We start from the raw sequence: 26,785 nt of genomic DNA on the forward strand, positions 1-26,785 counted from the left end.
TCCTGTGATACCACATTATCTTAGATCTCCTCCTCTATCTCTAGTCTCTCCTTGTCTATTTCTCTTATAGGCTCATCTGCTTTTGCCAAACCTTTCATTTTTTTAACCCTAAACTTTTTTGGAGTTATTTAAGGTGTAATAAATACTAAATGATAAATGAAGTTAACTTTGCCCATTTAATTTAATATTTATTATACACTTTGGTTTTGTCTGGCACAGTGCTCAGTTCACATACTGGACACAAAGCTAAATCATGCTTAGTCCAGTCCTCAAGAAACTTATCCACCAGTGGGAGATACAGGCAAGTTTAAGTGATTAGAATGCACATAATGTGCTAATGGCCAGAAAAACCTCATTTACTGAGACCAAATAAGTACAAGTCACTGAGATGAGGAAGTGGGTAGATCAGATAAACATCCTGTTCACAATGAGCTCACATTGTAGGTAGAGGAATGTCCACAGACATCAATAAGTGTGATACAAGGCCAGCATGCTCTGGAACATGAGAATGTGCTGGCGCAATGGCATGAAAAGTCCACAGAAGAGAGGGCAATATGTTTGGCTAGAGAACAAGGTGAAACTTCATGGGCAGAGGCATTTCATCTGGCCAAAATGAAGGCTTGGGAATGACTGATACCTAAGCAGATACACAGTGAATTGCATTACCCCTGAGAGCCCTCATCCTATCTACACTGCAGAATTGGAAGACGTAATAGAGCCAGGACACAGGCAGTGAGGCAGGTGAAATGTCTAACCTGTGTGACCAGGAACACAGTCATGCCCTCAGCTAATCAGAGGTCTAAGTAGATGAGAAGGAGGGAGATCATCTCATTGGTCTGAGATACCATGAGTTTAAAGAGCCAAGGGCATCCACAAAGAAACGGGCATTCCAAACTCAGGACCTAAAGCTCTCATCTTGAGAGCCCTTCACCTCATGGAAGGGGGCAAAACTTGGGCATGGATGAGATACCTGTGAACTCAGCGAGGAATCAGTCAAGGGAAGGCTTCCAGGAGGAGGAGTGGACCTGCCTTCAAGCTGTGGGAAGAAGGAGTAATGGATATTCAGAAAGGTAGGATGAGTAGCAGTCTCCTAGGAGAGAAATTGCTGAATTTTCAAAAGGAGATGATCAGATATATTCAAAGGAGCCCTTTATCCAGACAGGTATGTATAGACCAATGAGAAGCTGCAGCTGACTTCTAGGGTCAGATTCATTGCAAAGACCCTAAACGTCTGCCACGCCCTTCCCCAAGTCCTACATAGGTCACTAAGTTCATCTAGAGTTTCTCCTTCCATGAGAAATAATGAAATGAAACACTTTAGGACTAACCTTCAGGAGTAATTTCTTCAGGTTCCCAGCACATAGAGACTGTTACTCAACTCTTCACAGGCAACTCAGACATTCCCAATTCCTCCGGCCTTCTAGGGCCACCTTTTCCAAACGGCTCAGGCACCCATCACAAATAACAGAAAATCTAGCTCTTATCCCAACTGTTTAAGAAATATGGGATAAGGAGATTTGAAGTCCCCTGTGACTCTGAATTCCTTCCGTAATTGAATTCTCAAATCCCACTCAGTGCTCCAGCTGATGTAACGCCTGGGTCACTGTATGCCCATTTGCACTCCCGCCCCGTCATTTCTTCCCCCCAGCACTTCAAGGGAAAATTGTTTCTTACTCCATGACAACTTCCCTCACTCCCTGTCTCCCCTGACCATGTCCGGCCGGGGACAGCATCACCTCCAGTTATCCATCAATGCATGGTCCTGAAGGAAAAAGTAATTCCCTTCCCTGGAAGAACCTCACCATTCCCAGCACAACCACCTGAAAATGCATCTAACTTTCAAAATAATATTTTCTCCCTCCTTTAGTAAAATGTTTATATTTTTGAAAAGACTGGTGGGCGGATCACGAGGTCAGCAGATTGAGACCATCCTGGCCAACGTGGTGAAACCCGGTCTCTACTAAAAATACAAAAATTAGCTAAGGGTGGTGGCACGTGCCTGTAATCCCAGCTACTTGGGCGGCTGAGACAGAAGAATCGCTTGAACCTGGGAGGCGGAAATTGCAGTGAGCCGAGGTCACGCCACTGCACTCCAGCCTGGGCGACAGAGCAAGACTCCATCTCCAAAACAACAACAACAACAACAAAAACTGGCCTCCTGTTTCCCCCGGTGGCAGAAATAAAGCACTTAGTTGGGGTACCTGGTTAAGTGGTTCTATATACTGCCTGCTCAACTGTCGGCCCCACGCCACCCTCCAATTTAAAAATGTTAAGCCCCACATGCTAAATGAGAGTCATCGTTTCCGAACACACCAGGATTGCTAGTAAATTCCTTGGAAATACAGGCTGTTAAATTAAGTTTAGCCTAAAGCCACATCCTTACATATTTTAAGTTCCGCCTAACGGTTTATTTGTACATAGTAAACTGTAACCTAACTGGATGTGTACATTGTAACTGCGTCTTATACCAATCACAGAGTTTTGGTCAATCACAGACAGCCAACTGTGTTCAAATAAGGCAAATTCCAGCTGTAACCAGTCCAGCTGTTTCTGTACCTCACTTTCGGTTTCTATTTGTCACTTTCCTTTTTCTGTCCATTGATGTTTTCTGACTGTGTGGCGGCCCTGGAGTCCCTCTGAACCTAATCTGGTTCTGGGGACAGTCTGATCTGTGAATTGTTCTTTGCTGAATTAAACTCTGTTAAATTGAATTTGTTTTATTAAAGTTTTTTCTTTAATAAAGCAAATAACTAACAGCGAAGAAGTAACAATTTACTGAGCACCATTGTGTATGGTTGTTTTGCATACTTTATCTCATTTTATAATGTGGCGTTATTAACGAACTAAAGATGGAAAGTCTAACGAACACGACTAAATCCATAAGCCAGTAAGAGGCAGCAAGGGATTTGAATCCACATCTGTGTGACTCCAACATCCCGAGGACTTTAGCCAGGTCCAACACTGCTTTGTGCTTCCTATAGACTCAACCCTCCTCCCAAGGAATAGGATTCCAGGTGCTGGGCCCAGACTAGACTTCGGGGGACCAGAGATGGACCCAGGGGTGGGATAAGGCTCAAAGATCCATGGGTCTATGTCCTAGGGTGAGAAAGACTGAAAATTGGGGAAACAAATCACTCCAGAAGAGAAAGATAGAGAATGGAGTTCGGAGGCTTCACAATAGAAACCAGGACTTCTCAGCCAGAGCCAGAAGGGTCCCTGTCCAGGACTAGCAGTAAGCTTGGGATGGGCCCTGAGGGAAGTGTGACCCACAGGCACTTCTGCAGCTCCTCCCCTCCAGTCCATTAGTGGATTAAAAAATGTATATTCACTGCTGAAAGTTAGAAAACTCAGATAGATGAAAATAATACGCCCAGTGCAGTGGTTCATGTCTGTAATCCCAGTGCTTTGGGAGGCCAAGGCAGACAGATTACTTGAGGTCAGGAGTTCAAGACCTGCCTGGTCAACATGGTGAAACCCTGTCTCTACTAAAAATATAAAAATTAGCCAGGGCAGGTGCGGTGGCTGACGCCTGTAATCCCAACACTTCGGGAGACTAAGGTGGGCGAATCACCCGAGGTCGGGAGTTCGAGACCAGCATGACCAACATGGAGAAACCCCGTCTCTACTAAAAATACAAAATGAGCTGGGCATGGTGGTGCATGCTTGTAATCCCAGCTACTTAAGAGGCTGAGGCAGCAGAATTGCTTGAACCCAGGAGGCGGAGGTTGTGGTGAGCCAAGATTGTACCATTGTACTCCAGCCCGAGCAACAAGAGTGAAACTCCATCTCAAAAAAAGAAAAAAAAAAATGTAACCGGGCATGGTGGCAGGTGCTTGTAATCCCAGCTACTCAGGAGGCTGAGGCAGGAGAATCAATTGAACTCAGGAGGCAGAGTTTGCAGTGAGCTGACATCATGCCACTGCACTGCAGCCTGGGCAACACAGCGAGACTTTATCTCAAAAAAAAGAATAAGAAAATAATACAAATTCATAAATTCTTACCCCGTGGTTAGTCACTTGTAAAATATGTTAACTTTTTTTCTTTGAGAATATTTACATGTAAATATACAGTTAATAAAAAGTAGGACCACACCTTACATATTGTTCAAATTTATATTATTGAAAAAATCATTCACTTTTCAAATTTATGTTATCTGTAGTGTTCTCTTACAGTTTTTTTAATTAGTAATAAATCTGTAATTATAATCTTCTCTATAGTTTATATTCTATATATCTTCTCTCTTTTTTTTTGAGTACTTTTGTCAGAAGTTATCTACTTCATTTTTTTTTCAAAAGTAAGGAAGTGGTTTTCTTCTTTGTTCTTTTTTCCCCCAATTTATTCATTTCTGTATGCACTTCTTTTTTTCTTTTTTCTTTTTTTTTTTTTTTTTTTTTTTTTTTGAGACAAGGTCTCACTCTGTAGCCCATTCTAGAGTGCAGTGGTGCAATCACAGCTCACTGCAGCCTCAACCACCTGGGCTCAAGTAATCCTCCTGCCTCAGCCTCTTGAGTAGCTGGGACTACAGGTGCGTGCCACTACACCCAGCTAATGTTTTTTTTGTTTTGTTTTGTTTTTTTTTTTTTTGCTGTAGAGATGGGATCTCCCTGGGCTCAAGTGATCCTCCCACCTCAGACTCCCAAAGTGCTGGGATTACAGGAGTGAACCACTGCACCTGGCCTATAATTTCTTTTCTTCCATTTTCTTTATATTCGTGTTATTGTTTTTTTTCCTTATTGAGTCAAATGCTTCATATGTGTACATTTATGGCTATAACCTTTTCCATTGTACAACTTTAGCTGCATACCACAAATATTAAAATAATTTTTAATCTTCATTTTAATTATGGATGAGTTCTTCTTCAATTCATCAGTTATTACAAAATCTATTGTAAAATTTCCAAATGTATGGACCTATTTTTGTTACATTGGCTCCTAATTCTAAGGCAGTTAGAGAAAGCAGTCGCTATGACAATGACTCCAACAGTTGTTCATATTTGCTTCATGACCTTGTTCTACTTGTGCTTGCAAAGACTGTGCATTTCTGGAAACAATCTGGGATTGTCTAGTGAGGATAAAAATGTGCACAAACTGTAGTCTAGCAGTTTACTCCTGGGTGCAGCAGCCATCTTGGACCACAGCTCAACCTCACAGGTGAAGCCACTTCCTGTGAGGTGGTGGAGCAAAAATACCAGAGGAGCCTGAATCCTAGAGGACTGTGGAGTTTGCTGTTTCTGGCCTGGACTCTTGAACTCTGAACACCTTTTACATGAGAAACAAACAAACTTCCACCTTGTGTAAACCACTATTATTTCTGTTACATGTAACCAAGTACATTCCTAATTGGTTACACTCAGTTTCCTGTAATAATAAACTTAATTCAGAGGGGCTTTGAAAATATGAAATGAAATAAAGTAAATAAAAAATTGAACCTAGCACTGTAACTAATGTAAATAACTTACTTAATAAATTATATTTTCCTTTCGCTAATGAGAATTCATTTAAATGACCTATCTAATCCTGCTGAATTTTTTAGACACACTCTATTTATCTCACTGTGTATCTCTGATGATACTTAAGCATTAATCACATATTTATTTACTTTAGTGGTTAAAAACAAATTATAAACACTGCATGACGTTTTCACAAAACATACCACCTAATTGCAAGCAAAGGTAATTATGAACTCTGGCAGGATGAAGAAAAAAAAACAAACTTGAAACTGTAAAATATAATCTTCTCCAGGTTTCTATATAACTTAAAACTAAAGAGGAGAGAAAAGTGAAGCAAGTATTCAAAGAAGGAGAAGAAAGTGAAGGGGAAGGACCCAAAGAAAGGAGAACAAAAATCTCTGCACCATTTATTGAGCACCTAGTATGTTCCATATGCTTTATATCTAACATTGTTTTGGGGAAAACAACCCTCCAAGTAGTTCCTACTATCCCCATTTTACAGATGAGAAAATTGAGGAAGAATTTAAGTGAAATCCCCAACATCATACAATAATAATTTTAAAATAGCAAACTCGTAATGGTTAATATGACTAGTAGACTGCCTAATATCCACTTTCCCCTTACTCAGTAATGAACCTTGATTTTGTTTGGCAGTGCTATATGCCTTGTTTAATCTATACAATTCCCCCATGTGACCACATTCTAGTCAATGAAAAGTAGGCAAAAAGTCTATGGGAAGATGACCTTTCTTCAATAATAAGGCTTTTTATTCAAGAAGGAACCCTCCTCTGGTAAGTGCATCCAGCCCAACCCAATCATTCCTAGCCCCCAAGAGACAGGATTATTTCAAGCCTTTGGAACTTGTCCCATAGGTTCCTTCCCCTGTCTTTTACCACTTAACAGTTGCACAACAAATGCCTCCATTGCCTTGAGGTTCAGCTCAAAGTCAAGACACTCCCTGAGAGCCTTTCCAGATCCGTCCCTTCCCCCAAAGAGTAATGATCATACCTCCTTCATTTGTGTTCTATGAATAATTCTAGGAAAGCATCTAGAAACTCTAGTGCTACCCTTACTGTTTCACTGTCTCCTTAAATTTTTTGTCCTTAATCCTGTTCAATGCCTGATTCAGAAGATGTTTGATTAAAAATGAGAGAATGAACAAAGGGTGTCTTTCACAACAGCTGCAGAGCCCTTAGCCACTTATTTCCTGTCCCCAGATGCTCTCTAGCAGTCCCATGTTCCATTGGGGACTCTGCTCTGGTTCAGGCAAAAATGTCTGTTCAACAGAGGAAGGGACCTTTCTAACTAACCTTGAAAGTTCTAAAACTGGGATCTTTATGGGAAAAAGAAAGATTTTGTGAACACACTATATCTTTTTCTAATTCATGCAAATTAATTAGCTAACTTTAATCAATACATACACATTTCATTACACGTCCTAACGGTGGCATTAAGCTCTATGTAACCACCAGTGTCATAGTATCTATAAACACAGCTTTGCCATTCCCTAAAAAGGCTGCAGGAAGAAATTAAAACAGTATAAAGTGGATTTTTTGCCCTTCTTCCCATCCTTCCTCCTTTCTTTTTATCATCTTTTCTGAAAAAAGCAATTGGGATGTGGCATAATCATGTCATGAAAGCCGCAGGTGACCCTTAGTTCTGGGCAGTCCTCTGGAAAGGAAAGAAAATGCAAGTGGTAAGTTGACATGCTGCAGCCCACATGCCCCTTCATATCTGCAAGGCATCATAGGAAGTCAGAGATGTAAATGGGTACAGAGTTTGCAGAATGAAAGGTAGATGCAGGTCAATATTTCGAAAGCAGAATAGTCCAATTATTTCACTAAGCTCCCTCAAAACCATGAGCAAGGGTCTGTTCTTCTCTTGGTATAAAGAATTCAACATGGGAAGAACAGGAGACATAAAGAACTCAACATGGGAAGAACAGGAGACAAGCTTTGACCTTGACTATGCACCCAGGACCTGAACCCTATGCGAGAATAACACACTGGCTTCAGATATCAAAACCTCCAAAGGAAAATAATGATCAGTCTCCAGATCTATTATATGAATTAAGGAATGGGATGTTTAATATATACTTAAGAAAGAAATTTCAGGTTAATAAAGAAAGCAAGAAATTTCAAATTTATTCAAATCGAGATCGATTTTACCAAAAAAAGCACAACTTTTTTTTATTTATCTGTAATTGTGGGATTGATGTGATATTACAAGCCCAACCTATGATGAATGTTGGCTGAGAAAGAAAGTGGAAGGGAGAGAGCAACCAAAACTCTAAGTTTATAGTGCCTTGGTCACTTCTAGCTGAAACCATCCCTTCCTACTTCGTAGTCAAAGTTCAGTTCCCTAACATGACTATTTCTCACCTCCCTCTCTTCCTTCTCAAGGTAGATAAGAGTATGAGAAAGCTGAGTATCTTCATGGCAATGAGGGAAGGGGTGACTGGTCTGGGTGGTGTCCTCTTCTGGGCCTTGCTATGGGGTGCCTCATCTGGTCTCACTCACCTTTTAACATGAATGACACACATTGCATACTCACCACTTGACCCAACCAAAGACACTGGTCATCAGGCTCCTGACTCAGTAGCCTCCTATTCTGGTCCAGCTGTCCTCTCAGCTCCTTCACATCTATTCTAGGAAATGTTTGTTTCCCATACATTATGAGTGGGGAACAGAGAGCGTTATTCTGAGTCACTGGCTTAGACAGCCTCCCAACAAAAGCTGTGCCGTCACTCATAGTCACGCTGGATGAGGCTGAGGGCAGCCTTTTCTAGAGGCTTGCAGTGCCCCCACTACACTATTCCTGTTGCAGTGTGTCACTGCCCCTCATACACACACAAAACAAATTTAAACATATCTGGATGATTCTACCACACCATACCACATCCCCCACCACGGTTTTGAGGTTTCATCTAAAAAAAAAGAAAACAAACGTCTGCCTCCTTAACTTTCTCTCTCTCGCTTGCTTTCTCTCTCCTTTCCCACTCTTCTGTGGGCTAGAAAAACTCTTCTCTCTGCTTTCTCCTTCTCTCTGGCAAAGACTCGACCTCTAGCCTACTCTCTTTTCACCTCCAGGCACCAAATCTGAGGCTCAGCTTTCTTTGCAGAAAGGACATGCATTTTACACCATCGAGGAAACTCAGTGGTCTGAGTTGTCTGGTATGATTCGTGGTATGTGAGCTGCCAGACAATTTGAAAGTAACGATTACAAAAACCAAAAATGTATTGTTTTGCTATTTCCTAAATCATACCCATTGAAAAGCATAAGTTGTAAATAATAGCTAATAATAGTACTACTGATGGAGAGCTCACTGTGAATCAGGCACTCTTCCAAGCTCATGACATTTATTCATAGATTTAACCCTGGCAATAATCCTACGAGATAGATTACATTTATCCTTATTTTACAGATGAAGAAACTGAGGCCCAGAGAAGATAAGTAAATAAGATAAGCACAACTTATGATTGACCAGTGCGGTTAATTGTCTGTTATAATCCGTACCACTCTGTTCACACAGGGGAGATGGGGCCTCAGTGACATAATCAATTTGTCATTCACAGTCCAGAGGATGACATCACTGCGATATACCTAACACTAGAGAAAGGGTGAGGATAGTCATAATAAATTACCTATCCCAAGCCTCTTTCTTTGTTCCCACTTTAAAGAACAGAATGGAAAAGTGTTTCCTTCAATGACCTAAGAGTGTGCTCCACAAGACAAAGAATTCCCCCCATAAATTCACAAAGTAGAAAACACTTGAGCAAATAAGGTCATGTTCTTCCTAAGCCTTCCTTTTCCTTTTTCTCAGTTCCTTCCAGTACATGGCTGTAATTTCTCAAAACCCACACCATCACCCCATGTGCCTTCAAATGATTAGAAAACACTGTAAGGAAGAGGCCAGGCACAGTGACTGACACTTGTAATCCCAGCACTTTGGAAGGCTGAGGCGGGCAGATCACCCGAGGTCAGGTGTTCAAGAACAGCCTGGCCAACATGGTGAAACCCCATATTTACTAAAAGTACAAAAATTAGCCAAACATGGTGGTGCATGCCTGTAATCCCAGCTACTTGGGAGGTCGAGGCATGAGAATCGCTTGAGCCCAGGAGGTGAAGGTTGCAGTGAGCCAAGATCACGTCACTGCACTTCAGCCTGGGTGACAGAGTGAGACTCTGTCTCAAAAAAAAATGAAAAAATTGTAAGGAAGAGATGGAAGTAACTGGGAATTACAATTTTCATAACTGGTTTTAAGAACAAGATGAACTGTCTAACATTTAAAATACTGAATTTTTTCAAAGCATGAAGAATTAACTTTGAGTCTTAAAATATTTATCAATCTTCAATGAGTTTTTGTTAAAGCTTGCCTCCATTTCACAATTTAATTTAATATTTACTCTTTGAATATCAACGCCCTTGAGAGCAATAAAATGTTTTAACCTTTCATTCTGTGAAGAGAAACAAAATAAAATATATTTTCAGTAAGAATAATAATATGCACGAAAAATTGTAAGTGGAATTTTACTAACTGATGAGGACGGGGGGGATAGTAGGAAAATCCCAAACTTTATTTCTGCGTATTCCCCAGAAACAGGAGTGGTAACAAAATTACCAAAACAGAAAAAGTGAAGCATTCACTATTCTTTATCTTTCCTAAAGTCAGCCTAGCTTATTAAAGAAGACAAGATGAGAGGGGAGATCTTGCACATTTGCAAAGTATGCAAATACAATGTAAGCAGTAAGGAGTTGATTGTTATTTAATTATTAATATTCTTATAATTAGCTAATTACAGAAATATTTTGTAGTCATTTGAAGACCAACTGAATATTAGAGATCCATTTTTAAAGGTGCTTATGAAGAGGTTGTATTGACAAAAGAAAATACTTCTATAATATCAACTGAAAGCAGCAGGAAGCTAGGTCATTAACTATATGGCAGAAACTTGGAGTGGCCAGCCATCCCAGCTGAAGCCAGTTAACCGTCAATGTGGTAGTCAGCTCGAAGGAACTTACAGCTCCCTCTGTTATCCTCAGTCACCTCCAGAGGTAGCACTCTCACCAGGGGCTGGGACAGGAGCCAGGGAGGGAACCATACACCCAGATCCTGCCTTGAATAGGTGAGATATATTAGTACACTGGAGAGCAATTCTTGGTGCTAATTTTAAGGCTGACAAGGACCCCCTGAACAGTAGGTAGGAGCTACTGAGACAATTTATTTATGATCACAATAGACACCACTGACAGGAAAGGCAGATGATATCAGTTTATATGTGCAAAGAATATATACATAAGATAACTGAAGGTAAAGGCAGCCAAATACAATACTAACAGTCATCCATTTGAAGATTTATTGAGTACCTTTAAGTGCACATAGTGAACAAGACCAAGAAGGTCCCTATGCTCACAGAGCTTAGGGTACAGAGAAGAAGACATTAACAGATCATCTCTTATCCCATTAGTAGTATATCCAATGTATGACTGAAATGTGATTAGGGCTCTAAAAGGAAGGAACTGGGTGCTAGGAGACAATATAGAAATGAGACAAATTTAGATTAGAGGGCTAAGGAAGTATTTCTGAAGAAATGAAATTTAATTTGAGATCCAAAAGATAAGTGGGAGCCATCCATACATGAGGGAGAAAACAGTTACAGAGACAGACCTTGAGACTTGATGTCCCCAAGAAACCAGAAAACAGAGTGGCTGAAACAGAGTGAGGGAGGGGAACATTGAAGCTAGGGGCAAGGCATGATCAAGACCAGACAGGCCCTTGAAAGTGAGCTAAGGAATGGGAAGGATAGGAAGGTGTTGAAAGGTCTTGACTGAAGGAGATACATCTTCATATTTAGGTTCCATGAAGATCACTCAAGCTCCTTGCAATATAGATTAGAAGTAAGCAGGAGAAGAAACAGGAAAACCAGTGAGACATGACAGAGACTTTGACAAGGGCAGTGGCAGTGGAGGTTGATTTTAGAGGCAAAATTAATAGAACATAAAGACAAACTGGATGTGTGACTTGTTGTAAAGAATAAGGCAAGGATGATTGTCACACTTATGACTTAAGCAAATGCCCAATGAAGCAATTTACTGAGGTGGGGGAGACTGCGGGGGAAAAGATAAAGGTATAGTTTTAAACATTTATGTATTCAACAAATATTAATTTAGTACCTACTGTGTTCCACACGGGTTAAGCCTGAGATGCTTCTAAAGGTCTAAGTGCTGATGGTGCCACCTAACAGACTAGTCTGGGATAGGTCAGAGTACAGCATAAGCAAGAAACCAAACCTAACAGTGAACAGGACAAGCAGACAGACTGAATATCAGCAAGGAAGCACAGACATCCAGGATGTCTCCAAGATAAATTAGGTAGACAGTCAATCATTTTTCTAAGGTGGGGGAATGGTTTAGGGATGGGGAAGAAAGAATCAAGAGTTCAATCTTAGACATGTTCAGTGTGAGATACTTCTGAAACCTCCAAGTGTCTGTAGAAGGGAATGATTGGTCATGCGGATTGAGAAATCTCAAGAGAGAAGGGCAGAAATGAATTGAACTGTGTTTGACATAAAAATGAGATTTACAGCCAAAGGAACATAGGAGAACACCCAGGGAGACAGGGAGTATGGAAAAAAATAACTGAAAAATATTTTATTTACAATGGCAACAAGAATCCTGAAGTACCTAGAAATAAATCAAAGACTAAAATGTACGGATTGTTTTGACCAAAAATTTCAAAACTTCAGTGAAAGTATAAAAGAATGCATGAATAAATAGAAGGAAAAATTGTCCATAGATAGAAAAAAATCTTTATCATAAAGATATAAACATTTCCAAAGTGAGTTCATAACTTCATGCATTTCTTACTAAAATCACCAAAGGTCTTTTGTGGTATATGATGATCTGATTTGATGGAAGGGCAAAGGAAAATCAAAGGACTAAGAAAATTCTGGGGCCGGGCGCTGTGGCTCATGCCTGTAATCCCAGTACTTCGGGAGGCCAAGGCAGGCAGATCATGAGGTCAGGAGATCAAGACCATCCTGGCTAACACGGTGAAACCCTGTCTCTACTAAAAATACAAAAAATTAGCCAGACATGGTGGCGGGCACCTGTAGTCCCAGCTACTTGGGAGGCTAAGGCAGGAGAATGGCATAAACCCGGGAGGCCAGGCTTGCAGTGAGCAGAGATCACGCCACTGCACTCCAGCCTGGGTGACAGAGCAAGACTCTGTCTCAAAAAAAAAGGAAAAAAGAAAAAGAAAATTCTGAAAAGAATGACAGGACTTTTCATACCAGATATCCAAACACATTACTAAGCAATAGTAATTAAAATAGTGTGCCATTGCCCAGAAACAGACAAGTGGAACAGTTCTATTCAAAAATAGAACTCAGAAACACATCCGTATTAACAAGAGAACTTGATATATGATAGGAATATTATTATAAATTGGTAGGGGACAGATGGATTCTTCAACAAATAATGTTGATAAAATTAACTTGCAAGGAGAAGTGATTACATCACAATTAAAAACTACTGGCTGGGCATGGTAGCTCATGCTTGTAATCCCAGTATTTTGGGAGGCTGAGGCAGAATCATTTGAGGCCAGGCTGGAGTTTGAGACAAGCCTGGGCAACATAGCAAGACTATCCTTACATTTTTTTTTTAATTAGCTTGGCATGATATCACATGCCTGTAGTCCCAGCTACTCAGAAGGCTGAGGTGAAAGGATCTCTTGAGCCTGGGAGATGGCGGTAGCAGTGAGCTATGATCACAACACGGCACTCTAGCCAGGGCAGCAAAGCCAGACCCTGTCTCTAAAAACAGAAGTTAAAAAACAAATAAAAGCTACTGTACATCAAAAGACACAATAAACATAGTCAAAAGTTAAGGAACACTGGGAGAACGCAACACACATAATATACAAATAATTCCTACCCAGAATATTTAAAGAACTCTTACAAATCATTAAGAAAAAGCAACCCAAAAGAAAATTGGGCAAATCATATGAAAAGGCAATTTACACAGGAGGAAGTCACGGATGACCCATAAGCAAATAAAAATTCATTCAAACTCATCAATTATCAAAAAGACAGAGATTATAACAATTGATACCATTCTACAAGAATCAAGAAGATGGGTAAAAGTTAAATAGCCTGACATCAAGTGAAGAGAGTCCGTAGACAAACAGGAACCCACACACACAGTTGGGGAAGAGCCCCTTCGGAGGAAGTGGCTGGAAGTATAGTATGTACTTTCATACTATACCCTACACATACACTACACATGTGTATAGTAGCATGGATCACAACAGAGGGAGTATTTTTATTTATTTTATTTTATTTAATAGAGTCAGGAAATGGATGGACTACCCTAAAAAAAGACAAGAAGAAATTAGAACAAATGCCCTAGAAAAAAAATTACAATAGCAAACACGTGGAATGAGATACAAACCAGGCACTGTTCAAGGGCTTTACGTATTTAACTTATTTCATCCTCATAACCTCATAATAGCCCCGTTTTGCAAATGAGAGATTCAGAGAAGTCAGATAACTCAACCAAGATCACAGAGCTAGTAAATGGAGTCCCAGGACCCCAACAAAGGTAAACTAGAATGTGTGCCTAACCCTGACACTATGCTCCTTCTAACACAGCAAACTTGAACAGGAGGAAAGCAAATCATACAGACTATTTTATAGACTAAAAGGATTATTTTACACAGCTGAGGTTACAAGTTAAAAGACCAGTGCTGGTATAGAAGAAAATATTCCAACATATAAACGTATAAAGTTTTAGTAACCAGGATGTTTACATTAAAAACAAACTGTAAATTTAAAAGAAAAGTAGACAAATGGAGAAATAATAGAAAATGAGGTATCTTTTATAGCTAGCAATCATATTACAAATATTCTTAACTATGTAGTACTCAGAGAAAGGCAAAGGACAGTAAGGAAGCATCGTTTGTGTCCATCCTGATTGGTCCTCAAAAACAGGGGAAATGACGTCAGGTAGGGGGGTAGGGAGAAGCAGCGAATCAGAGGCACTGGCGAGGGAGGTGGGTCCATTCAACCACCACTGACTGGATTGGCACTTGGTGAGAGGAACGCCCACAGGCCGGTGAGCCCCGGGCTGTCAGAAAGAACCCACGACTTCCTGCAAGTGAGGAGTGCACACGGGTGCTTCTACAAGGGCTATTTTGGAATAATAACTGGGGGTCCAAAGATTCCACTTCTGGTCCAGGTTTTCACATATGCCTTTCAAAAACTTTCATAGCCTTCCAAAAACTGCTCAGCCCCAACTCCTTAGCTGTGATAAAAATTATCCATGTTTCCTGAAGAGTAATTTCATTCCACATTCACCCTTAGAGACCTTTAGTAGTCTCTAAAACCTTGCTAATCCTCTCAGACCAGAGGCTGAGCCTTTTTCTCTGAGTGTAGATTCACACACTAAAAAACAATGGCTTCTGTGTTCGTCAGTCCACAGCAGCAAAAACACAAAAATGTAGGACCCAAAGGTTAGCTGTAACTACCACATGCTGTCTCTAAAGATGTCATTATCTGTCTGTCCTTGTTTATCCATTTGTCTCCGTGACAACGATTATGTTTACAAATTAGTACAATAAATGTTGAACAGTAGATTGTTGGTGACAAACCAGTGCCCGGTAATGGAAAATTTCATAAACTTATTTATTTGGAATCTGGGTGCTTTTCCACAGAAAGCAGCAAGATGTCAAAATCTAATACTGATGTGGGGACCTGCTAAGACTATGAAAAAATGAAAACATCAGAGAGTCCTAATTATTTTGAAGGCCCATGTGGGGACACAAAACAAAGCCATGTTAAATGCCCTCATTGTTTTGCTTTGTTTTAGGCAACAAGGACCAACTAATGTGGTCCAAGAACCACACTGCCCACCTGCAACTATCTCATAAAGTTGTGCAAAAGTCCCTTCTGATGAACAAACTCTACCTGCTTCCAGCTATTCTAAGGGAAAGGAAACGGTGTGACCTAAGGTTGTTATCTTTAGCACACAGATAATTTATTTAGCAACATTTCAGGAGTAAAACCTTCACTTATTATAGTGGGGCCAGATAAACATTCAAGAAGTGCAGTAGTTTTCTGAATGTTACGTAAATAACATGATACCCTTCAGTTTCTTGTATCTAAAATTATACAATACATGGTTGTAGCTTATGAACACTCAAATTTAGCCTGAAATTGTATGTGGATGAATATTCCACAGGCTGAGGGGACAGGCGGGCCCAGCTGGTCTCTCCGTTTCTTTGCTGGCCAGCCCTGACTCTAGACTCACTTTTCCCTTATCTATCCACCAAGTTGCCACAGAGATGACGTGAAATTGATTATATCTGTCCCTACTCAAAAACTTTAAGGGTCCCCTCAGTTACAGAACCAAGTACTTGTTTCTCAATTAATATGCCACATAGACCCCTCATGGCTTGGTCTCTGTCCTTCACCTCCCACACCATTTCTTGCTGGTACAGGCCAGAAGCATTATCCTGTGATTAGAAGATGGACCTTTCCCTGGAATGCCTTTTCCCCATCATGCTTGTGTGGTAAATACCTATTCATCCTTAACAACCCAGCTGAGGTCTTACCTCATCAGGATTTGATCCCCCAAAAAGATCTGTCCCTCTCTGGGCCATCTTTATAACTTGTACATACTTCTATTTGTGGATTATGTTATAACAATGTGGCTACATGTCTGTGACCTCAGCATGAGCTCTTTGAGGACAGAGTTTCTGTCTGAATCCTCAGCGTTCTGTTTCACCATCCGCTCAATGAATGAACGTTGAAACTGATTGGATTGAAAGTGTCTTAAAAATCCCCAGGTGTTTCTGTCCCCTGGGATGTTATGTAGGACTTGGGCTGCTTTTGTCAGGTTCCCAGCAAGGGTAGTTTAAAAATTAAGGTTTTGGCATAAAATTGTCTCTCCATAGAAAGCATCCTAATTTCAAAGTGCACTAGGTTTTACAATTATCTGCCTTTCTTAATCCAGTGTTTGTGGTGTAAGAAATAAAGAAATAAGGATGGTTTGTTTCTCCTATGAAAATGATAGGATTTTGAATGTATACATATGTAGGTAAAACAAATCGTCTTATAATTCTTTCTTGGATGATGGGGAAGACAACCAATCTCCCAAGTTGTATTGCTTTATAGAAAAACCTAAATGATCTATGGTCACAGCAGGGGACTTAAGAAGAGAACTCAGATTATCTGATGGGTTAAATTATCGCTCCACCTACAACTAGTGAATGGTGATAGCTACTAAGCTGCCTTGGGTTTTCCAGGGGTTCCATTCTTTGAGAGACAAAGAAGAGGCCAAGCTAGAGACACAAGCTGAAATAAGCACTAGGTTGCTGACCACCCTATTCCCAAATTTTGTGTTCAAGACCATCATCTGAATCACGCAATAGCAATTACACTGGTAGACTTCCTTGGCTGAATGAAATGCCACTTATCTCTGTTCCATTTTGCAATCTCTATGCCTCCATCTTTATACTTACCATGTTATATTAAAATCATTCATTCCTTCAAAAAAGCAGTCACTGAGCACATATGATAAGGCAAACATAATGTTAGCCCCTGACAATATGAAAATGAACAAAGACCCTGACCTCAGGAGTGCACATTCTAGCAAGGAGGACACACGTTAAACAAGTACCATCTTCAGAAGTAGTTGTTTAATTAGATTTGTGACTAGTGCCTTGAAGGAAAAATACAGTTGGCAATGAGTCTATATAGATAAGGATCTTAACTAGGATAAGAGGTCAGGGAAGGCTTCTTGGAGGGTAGGAGCTGAAGAGTGAGTCAATGTTACTGCAGCAGAGGGAGGAGTAAGCCTAGAGTGTTTGGGACAGAAGGCTCTGAGTTGGGGTTGAGGAGGTACATTTGAGGACTTAGAACAAGACCAGTGCGGCTGTAACAATGTATGTAGGAAGGAGAGTGGAGCAGGATGGGCTGGAGAGGAAATCAGAGGCTGAGTTGTGAACTGACATGCTTTGTAGGTCAAAAAATACTAGGAGGGAGGGAAATCTTTAATATACTGAAGGATATTAAAGTAGAAATATGTCATAATCAGAGGTGCATTTTTGTAAGCTTACTTCCATAGCTTTGAGGAAAATAGTTTTTGTGGGCAAAGCCCATTCCAGGAGGCCATGTGACTAATGATGGTGGTGACAAAATATTCCAAGAGTAGAATTAACAAGACTTGGTAATTCGTTGCACATAAGAAGTGGTAATGAGAAGGAGTCAACGGTATATCCAAGGTATGTCGTTTGAGCAATTAGATAGGTGTTGGAAGTATCTACTGTAGAAAAAGAAGGTTTGGGGAAAAAACAGAAGCATGAGTTCACGTTTAATGCATTCAAGTAGAGGTGTTTGAAGGCTTCTAGATGAAGATGTCATGTGAATAGTTCAGAGGAGAAGTTGGCTAGAGATAGAATTTGAAAGTTGTTGGAGTATAGGTAGCAATTGAAGCCATGATAGTGGATGGGATTGCTTTGGTGGCTGAATGAGAGAGGTAGAAGAGAAACTAGGAGCATGTGACATCATGGGAATCAAAGGGAAAAAGTATTTCAATAGAAGAAATGGTCCACTTTGTAGAATGACTCTGAAAGGTGGCGTGAGATGAGGACAACAAGAGTACATTTGATTAAGTGGTATGAAAATTATTGGTGACTTTAGCAAGAGTTGATTCTATGGAGTTGTTGAAACAGAAGTTGAATTTGAGGATTTATGGAGGGAATAGAGACTAAAGATAGAAAGAGAAACTATGGGCAACCCAGCCCAGAAATTTGAGAACAGTGGGAGAGACTGGTAGTAGCCAGAGAAGCATGTGGTTTGCAAAGGGTCCTTTGTGGGGACAGAGGGAGATGTTTCGCTGGTTTGTTGAGTTGCTTGTAGTAATGAGATAAATTGGAGCATGCACAAGTGCTAATGGGAAGTAGAGAGGAAGAAACAGAAATAATATCAGAAAGAAAGGAAATAATTAATATTCTTGAGAAAAACCTGAGGAGCTAGAGTGCAGACCACATGCAAAATCGTTGGCCTTTGTTAGAAGTGAGAAGACTTTTGACCGTATGAAGTCTCCATCTAATAGTTTCCATTTTTCCAGTGAAATGGAAAAATGCTGAGAAAAACAGAGTTGGAGGCTTGAGAGGAATAGAATGGGTTTAAGAGAGATTTTGTAGAAATTAAACTGGCCAGTTTTGAGAGTCTAGTTGAGGTCACTGACCATTAATTTGCAGAAATACAAATCTGCTTCACTCTGTTATTCTTTAGTTTTTCTTAGCAGCCTGGGTGTAGACATAGAGGAGATGGTTAGGTTCATCCCGGGTGGAATTCGCCAGACAATTTGCAAGAGAAAAATTGAAGTAATGGATCTTAGAATCTATCAGTAATGTGAAGAAAATAGAAGGTAGAAAAAGGTGATAGATGAATGGATAGGTAAATGAATGGGAGGTGAAAGGGCAAGTCAACTAGAAGCACCTAGTGAAAGAAGACTTGTAATGGGGTACGTATAACAAATGAAAAGAAAGGAAGATGGTGAATGAGATGCTAGATGTTTGCACTGTTTGGTTGATGGAGTAGTTTCAGGTATTGACAATGGTCACACAATGACAATAGATGGATGAGCAGAGTGGGTAATTCACTGGAGTGGTGAATAGTTCATTCAAGTAAATAGTAAAGTCACCTAAGTGGAGAGGGAGTGGGCAGCCCAGTGAAAAACCATCAGCAAAGGAGGAGGTGCGACTTGGAGGCCCAGTGAAGTCTGGCAGGAATGCAGCACGAGCTTCAAAATGCAGAGATTTAACTAGAGGGTGAAGGCATGGTAGCCTAAAAGTGGCAATGGGGAGGACACTGACCACACTCTCAAACCTGGAGCTACCTGGAGTGTAAAGTGGCCGCCATTTGAAAGGCTAACACATAAAGCCTTGTTCTCAGAGAACAGGCTAGATTCAGTTAACACAAAAAGATGGAAGGACTCTCCTGCAGAGAGTTTGGGAATATAAAGGGAGGAAGTCTGTTTACCAGAGAATGGCTGTTCCACTGTGCATGATATGTGGGTTTGTCAAGTACAGACACACGGTGGCTTGGGCCATAGACCCTCTGGGGTAGATAAATTTTTTTTATATATATTTCTGCTCCCAGAACCTAGAATAGGGTGAGCCACCTGGACATACTAAAGAAGTATTTAACTCTTACTGAAAATTTGATCGCTCATTCTTTTGCTAATTCTGCATTCTACTGTGACATTCTGAATACTAGTCATCATTACACAACAATTTAGATGCAGATCCAAAAGGCTATAAGCAATTCATTTGTACCTGTATTTTCATCCGTACACATCTGCTGATTGGATCTCTGTTATGAGCTTGTCTTGGTATCATTTGCTTCTTTTTTTTTTTCCTGAAAGTGAAGCAGTAGAATATGCTCTGGTTAATACAGTGTTTTGGTTACTCAGGTTGCAGGTAATTCAAGTGTGTTATACATGGAGCTTCACTCTCACAATCCTAGGGAGCATTATGACGTTTGATCTACATGCCATCTGACAGCTGAGGGATGGAGGAAAGATATAGTCACAAAATCACATGTGAACTTTTAATAACCACCTTAACATTATACAGAAAAAAAATGCTATATGTCCAGTTAATTCACTGTCATTATATAGAAAATCTGTAGTTCTTTTTTCATTTCTCCTAGTAAAGTTGAGCTTTACAAGCCTAATTTTTGCTTATAAACTTGATAAATGAAATTCCAGAGTCTGGGTCTAAACACACAAATCTTCACAATCAAATAAATCATCCCAAGAAAGGAGCTTAAGGAATATCCTCCTCCTTTTCTATGACTCTCAAAGAAGACATGTGTTCTTTGTGCTGTAAATTACAGGAAAAAATCCAATTTGATAAAGCATTAAATTGAGAAGTTCCAGAGGATATTAATATTGTTTTCCTATGAAATATGGAAGTTTACATGACTATTCATAACCTTTGGTCCCGTTCCTTATTAATATATATCAGATCTTGGAAGGGCTATTTGAAAGAAAAAAAAGGTCTTATAAGATTATAAAGATTCTAGACACAAAAATAGCCTCCAAAAGAACCCTGTAATTCTGATTGGTTCTCTTAGTTGATCATTTTTATTCTAGTAATAAGGATGTAATTGAAAACTTTGTGTAACGAACTATAGAAATCCTTGTAAGAGTTTGAAGTGAAATCAGATAAGGATCACTAGCATGTTTCTTTTCTCCCCTCTGCTTAACAGAATAATTGAAATCCTATGAGTCTACAAGCTTCTTATTTAGAAAAATGATCAGGGCCGTGCACGGTGGCTCACGCCTGTAATCCCAGCACTTTGGGACGCCGAGGCAGGTGGATCATGAGGTCAGGAGTTTGAGACCAGTTGGCTAAGATGGTGAAACCCCGTCTCTACTAAAAATACAAAAATTAGTCAGGCGCAGTGGCAGGCGCCTGTAATCCCAGCTACTTGGGAGGCTGAGGCAGGAGAATCGCTTGAACCCGAGAGGCGGAGGTTGCAGTGAGCCGAGATTATACCACTGCACTTTAGCCTGGGTGACATAGCAAGACTCCATCTCGAAAGAGAGAGAGAGAGAGAGAGAGAGAGAGAGAGAGAGAGAGAGAGAAAGAAAGAAAGAAAAAGAAAGAAAGAAAGAAAGAAAGAAAGAAAGAAAGAAAGAAAGAAAGAAAGAAAGAAAGAAAGAAAGAAAGAAAGAAAGAAAGAAAGAAAGAAAGAAAGAGGGAAACAGAGAGAGAGAGAGGGAGGGAGGGAAAGAAAGAAAGAGAAAAATGATCAGTTGTGATATAGTAGCAAGTATTGAATTTAAACTCCTGCTGAAACAATAAAGCTGAAAAAAATACACAGAAGAATTATTCTCAGGCACTGGATGGCAATCATTGCAGGGCTATGATCCTTGAGAGAAAGGAAGCAAAACTCCACATTCATCCTGGTTTTTTCTGTGAATATTTTTCAATCTGCTGTACAGGAAAAAACATTCCAAGGAGAGATGGGAAGAAACAGGGGTAGGAGTTAGGGGGTGCTAAGGCCACGGGAATCTGGAAGGGTGGAGGGGAGAATAATAGACAATAGGGAACCAGTGGGAAAATATCCAGTCATGTGTTGCTTAATGACAGGGATAAATCCTGAGAACTGAATCATTAGACAATTTTGTCATTGCACAAACATCATAGATGGTTTAGCCTGCTACACACCTAGACTATATGGTATAGCCTATTGCTCCCAGGCTACACACCTGTACAGCATGTAACTATACTGAATACTGTAGGCAACTGTAATGCAACAGTAATTTAACGATTTGCATATTGAAACATATCTAAAATGGAAAATGTACAGTAAAATGCAATATAAAAGATTTAAAATGGTACAGCTATATAGGGCACTTACCATGAATGGAGCTTGCAAGCCCAGAAGTTGCTCTGGTTGAATCAGTAAATGAATGGTGGGTAAATGTGAAGGCCTAGGACATTACAGTATACACTATAGACTTTATAAATGCTATACACTTAGGCTACACTAGAATTATTTTTTTAATTTTTTCTTCTTCAAAAATAAATGTTAGCTTACCGTAACTTTTTACTTTATAAACTTGAATTTTCTTAACTTTTTGACTCTTTTGTAATAACACTTAGCTTAAAACACATCATGTAGCTATCATGTAGCTATAGAAAATTATTTTCTCTTTATATTCTTATTCTATAAGCTTTTTTCTATTTTTAAAATTTTTAATTTATTTTTTACTTTTTAAACTTCTTTCTTAAAAACTAAGATACAAACACACACATTAGCCTAGGCCTACACAGGGCCAAGACTGTCAATATCACTGTCTTCTACCTCCACCTGACATCCCACTGGAAGTTCTTCAGGGACAATAACACACATGGAGCTGTCATCTCCTATGACAACACTGTCTTCTTCTGGAACACCTCCTGAAGAACCTGCCTGAGGCTGTTTTACAGCTACCTTTTTTTAATACACGTAGAAGGAGCACATTCTAAAATAACAATATAAAGTATATTATAATAAATACACAAACAAGTAACATAGTCATTTATCATCATTACCAAGTATTATGTACTGTACATAATTGTATGTGCTATACTTTTATACAATTGGCAGCACAGTAGATTTGTTTACACCAGCATTACCACAAACAGATGAGTAATGTGTTATGATGTTATGACAGCCATGGCATCACTAGATGATACGAATTTTTCAGCTGTATTATAATCTTATGGGACCACCACTGTCATTGACCAAAACACTTTATGCAGTGCATGACTGTATATAATTTCTCTCAGATCCTTGGCCAAATCCAAAGTTGCACAATTACAGGGTGAAACTGTGGGAAGCCCCTTAAAAACTCTTGCTAAGAGGCTGATAACCAAGCAGAAATACCTGAATTCACATATTAATGAGGAGACATTGTGAGACCTTGGTGAACATCCCAATCTTTTGAGACCCCAGAAAGCTCTCACCCTAGAATAGGGACAACTCATAGAAGTAAATGCAAAAATAAAATAGGTCTGACCTAGCAAGGCCTAAAACCAAGACTTGGCAGGATCAGAGTGGCTCTCTGGTAATTTAATGTAATCCAGAACCTCTATAATCTATTATCCACAATGTCCAGCATACAATAAGAATTACCAGACATTTAAAGAAACAGGAAAAGGATACCAAATTTTTTTTAACGGTCAATGCAGACCCAGAGATTATCATTATTGATATGTTAAAGAAAGTAGAGAAAAGATAAACATAATGTATGACAAAATGAGGCTTTTCCATAAAAAATAAGAATTTTTTTTAAAAATCAAACAAAATAAATCAATCACCATGTGGGGAAGCAGAAGGAATCCAAGATGGAATGCAGGCTGCGACTAATGAAACTGACTACAATAAATAAATCAAATGAAATGAATCACATAACCACACTGAAGGAAAGGGGGAAAAAAGAATATGGCTGAAGTAACTTTGAAAAATAGTTTAGATAATCCTACAATAGTAGAATTAAGCAAATAAATACATTATAGATAATGAGAATCCAGTTTCTTACTATCCAAAGAATGAGGTTATAAAAAAGGAAAGGAAGAAGGCTAGAATGAAACTTGTGCTGCTAGATTGGAGTCAGAAATACAGAAATAAATATAGGTGTGTGCATATGTAAGTTAGTATACACACACAGATTTCCTAGCTCTGTCTGCTGAGAAGCTTTAGAAGAAGTAACACCCCAATAGCAAGGAATACACCAGATATGGTTTGGCTCTGTATCCCCACCAAATCTCATGTTACAATGCAATCTCCCGAGTTGGAAGTGGACCCTGGTGGGAGGCAATTGGATCATGGTTTCTCATGAATGGTTTAGCAGCGTCCCCCTTGGTACTGTCCTCATGATAGTGAGTTCTCATGATATCTGGTTGCTTAAAAGTGTGCAGCACCTCCTCCCTCTCTCTCTTTCTCTCTCTCTCCTGCTCTCACCACCTGAGATGTCTCACTTACCCTTTGCCTTCTGTGATGATTGGAAGCTTCCTGAGGCCTCCCCAGAAACAGAAGCTGCTATGCTTCCTGTACAGCCTGCAGAACCATGAGCCAACTAAGCTTCTTTTTTTATATAAATTACCTAGTGTCAGATATTTCTTTATAGCAATGCAAGAATGAACTGATACAACAAGTAACACCCAAATTTTGTTTTTTAAACTACCATCAGTGTACTAGGCTAGACTGGTAAAGTGTCCAATAAAAGGAACCATGGCTTATTGAAGAGGTGATTGATTTGAGACTGAGAGAAAATACAAGTTTATCCTGGAACAAATTGTGATGTCAGAAAATGCTCAGAGAGGTTGGCAACATGTGAAAAAGGCACAGGAGCTAACCTAAAAGAGCTCCTACCAAAGTTATTTGAGCAAGAAGGTAAATAAGAATAGTATTGGATTATAAACCAAGGAATAAGATAAATATTGTTGGGCCTATACTGATATAAATAAATAACTGAATAAATAAATAAATGGAGTAGAAGAGATAATCTTCCTTAAAGAATCATTCCAATTAATAAATGTAGAAGCAATGAGGGAAATAGAAAATCACTATTAGAATACCACAATAATAATTTCTGCAAGCATCATTGACTAATGGATGCTAAAATTAGTAGATGAAAGTGTAAGGAGAAACACAATATTTGTATCATCTCCAAATATCCCCCCAAGAAATATTAACTAACTGAAAAAAAAAGAACAATCACTTTAAAGTGGAGAAATCTGGGAAGTATCATCTCAGCCAAATGATCAAGGTTAACATCACCAGTAATAAGACAGATCATCCTCATTTATTCTCTGATATGAGAAGCACATATCATCTCTGTGTAATTCTTTTCAATAATATATAACTTCAACCTAATCATGAAAAGACATCAGAAAAATTCAAATTGAAGGACACTATACATAACTTATCAATGTTTTTTAAAAGTCTCAAGGTCATGAAAGACAAGGAAAAACTGAGGAATTGTCACAGGTTAGAGAAAATTAAAGAGACCTGATAACTAAATGCAATGCAGTATCCTGGATTAGTGCCTGACAGAAAAAGAACATTAGTGGGAAAGCTTGTGAAATATGATTAGACTCTATAGTTAATTAATAATGTATCAATGTTAATTTATTAGTTTTATTAGTTGTGCTACACAGTAACATAAGATGTCAACATTAAAGAAAGCAACGTAAAGGGCATACTGCATGTATTCACAACGTGGGTAATATCCCCTCCAAGAGATGAAAACTGGATCTTGAGGGGGGCAAAAAAAACTTACTTGTTTTATTTAATTTTTTTTCAATCGCAGACCTACATGAGAATTCTCTTTTTATGTGCAAAGCACAAATATGTACAATACATAAACAGACATACTGTACATCTGTAGTATTAAAATTTAATGGAAGGGGAGAAGCAATTAGGGAAAAATGGCTTTTTAGGGGGATGATGTGTATAATTCAGGTGTTCCATGTATAGTCATCTGCCATATAACAACATTTCAGTCAATCAGGGATTATTTAAACAATGGCGGCCCCATGAGATTATAATATTGTATTTTTATTGTATCTTTTCTATGTTTACACATTCAAATATTTACCATTGTGTAAAGTAGCCTGTACCATCCAGGTTTGTGTAAGTACACTCTATAACATTCATACAATGACTAAATTGTCCAATGTCTCATTTCTCAGAACGTATCCTCGTTGTTAACCAACACATCACTGTAATTTGAGTCTGTGTTTCATTTAAGTTAATGCCATCCATGTGTTTTTATTAAATAACTTACTTAAACCATCAAGTGCCAGTGACTGGAATTTGAGTAATTTGAGTCTGTGTTTCATTTAAGTTAATGCCATTTATATGTTTTTATGACAATAACTTACATAAACCATCAAGTGTCAGTGATTGGAGTAGGAACTCTCAAATCCCTTGTTTGGAACATTCAGAAAACCAGCCAAGTGAAGAAAAATAGAGCTAAAAATAGAGCTAAAAAACATATTTAGCTCCTGTCTCTCTGTATTTCAACCATATTCAATTGTCTCAATGCATTATGGCTCCTTCTACCTTGGACTGGTATTTCCAGAAATACCCTCCCCAGCTCACTTTACTTGTGTAACAGTTGCCCAAGAATACAAGATTTCAAGTCAAATATGCCTCCCTCAGGGAAAACCTTCTTAGCCACTTAGTCTAGATTAACTCTCAAGCACCCTTATTACACAACCTTATAGCTTCCTGTGCTGCTTCTCCTTTGTTTTTATGGTGTAGAGTGTGTGATGTTTTGATACATATATTCTGTGGGAAATGATCTTATTTTCTGTATTCTTTCTTGATGCTCTGGCATCTGGGGCATTGCTGACCCTGGAGATGCTGCCCCTCCCACGGCTAGCTGATTCCTAGAGATAGCAATTGCCTCTCCTGTGAGCGGCCATTTATATGCAAATCAACCAGTCCAGAACCCAAATTCACCAACTACCTCCTTTATTGAGCTCTTACAAGTTGAACTAATATTCTTCTGCCCTTATCACTCCAGGACCAGATACCAGACAGCTCCTACACCTCAGAGCCCCATGAAATTATTCAAACTAGCCAATCTTAAGCATGCCTCTCCTGCTTACTCTGCCTAGACCATTTCTCCCAACAAAAACCATAATAAAGGCTCTCACCCATGCTTTTTCACCCTCACACCTTCTGACTCCTGACCTAAGACCTTGGTGCTTCCCCATGTGGCCAGGTGGCCCTTCCCCACGTTCCCCCTCCTCCTGGAAG

At 39.4% G+C, this 26,785-nt stretch overlaps 1 protein-coding gene across 8 annotated transcripts in view; it reads right to left on the reverse strand.

Annotated features, from left to right (window-relative positions):
• The window catches only part of MOBP (myelin-associated oligodendrocyte basic protein), a 44,505-nt gene that overhangs the window by 13,990 nt on the left and 3,730 nt on the right, over positions 1–26,785 (reverse strand). For 2 of the 8 annotated variants that reach the window (XR_003118066.1, XM_025375262.1), the window contains exons 2-3: positions 19,795–19,876; positions 971–1,036 (exon numbers count right to left, since the gene is read on the reverse strand). The exons of 1 other annotated variant lie outside the window; for it this stretch is intronic. Coding sequence is in view for 1 of the 7 variants with exons in the window: in XM_025375260.1 (XP_025231045.1) it covers positions 438–466 (29 nt within the window). In the remaining 6 variants the exon portion in view is untranslated. Of the gene's footprint in view, positions 1–437; positions 638–970; positions 1,037–19,794; positions 19,877–22,252; positions 22,255–26,785 lie in introns of all 8 variants that reach the window. 5 more of the 8 variants (XR_003118065.1, XM_025375261.1, XM_025375263.1 and 2 more) reach the window with 4 other exon arrangements.

The sequence above is a fragment of the Theropithecus gelada genome, chromosome 2, assembly GCF_003255815.1.
Source record: "Theropithecus gelada isolate Dixy chromosome 2, Tgel_1.0, whole genome shotgun sequence".
Taxonomy (NCBI): domain Eukaryota; kingdom Metazoa; phylum Chordata; class Mammalia; order Primates; family Cercopithecidae; genus Theropithecus; species Theropithecus gelada.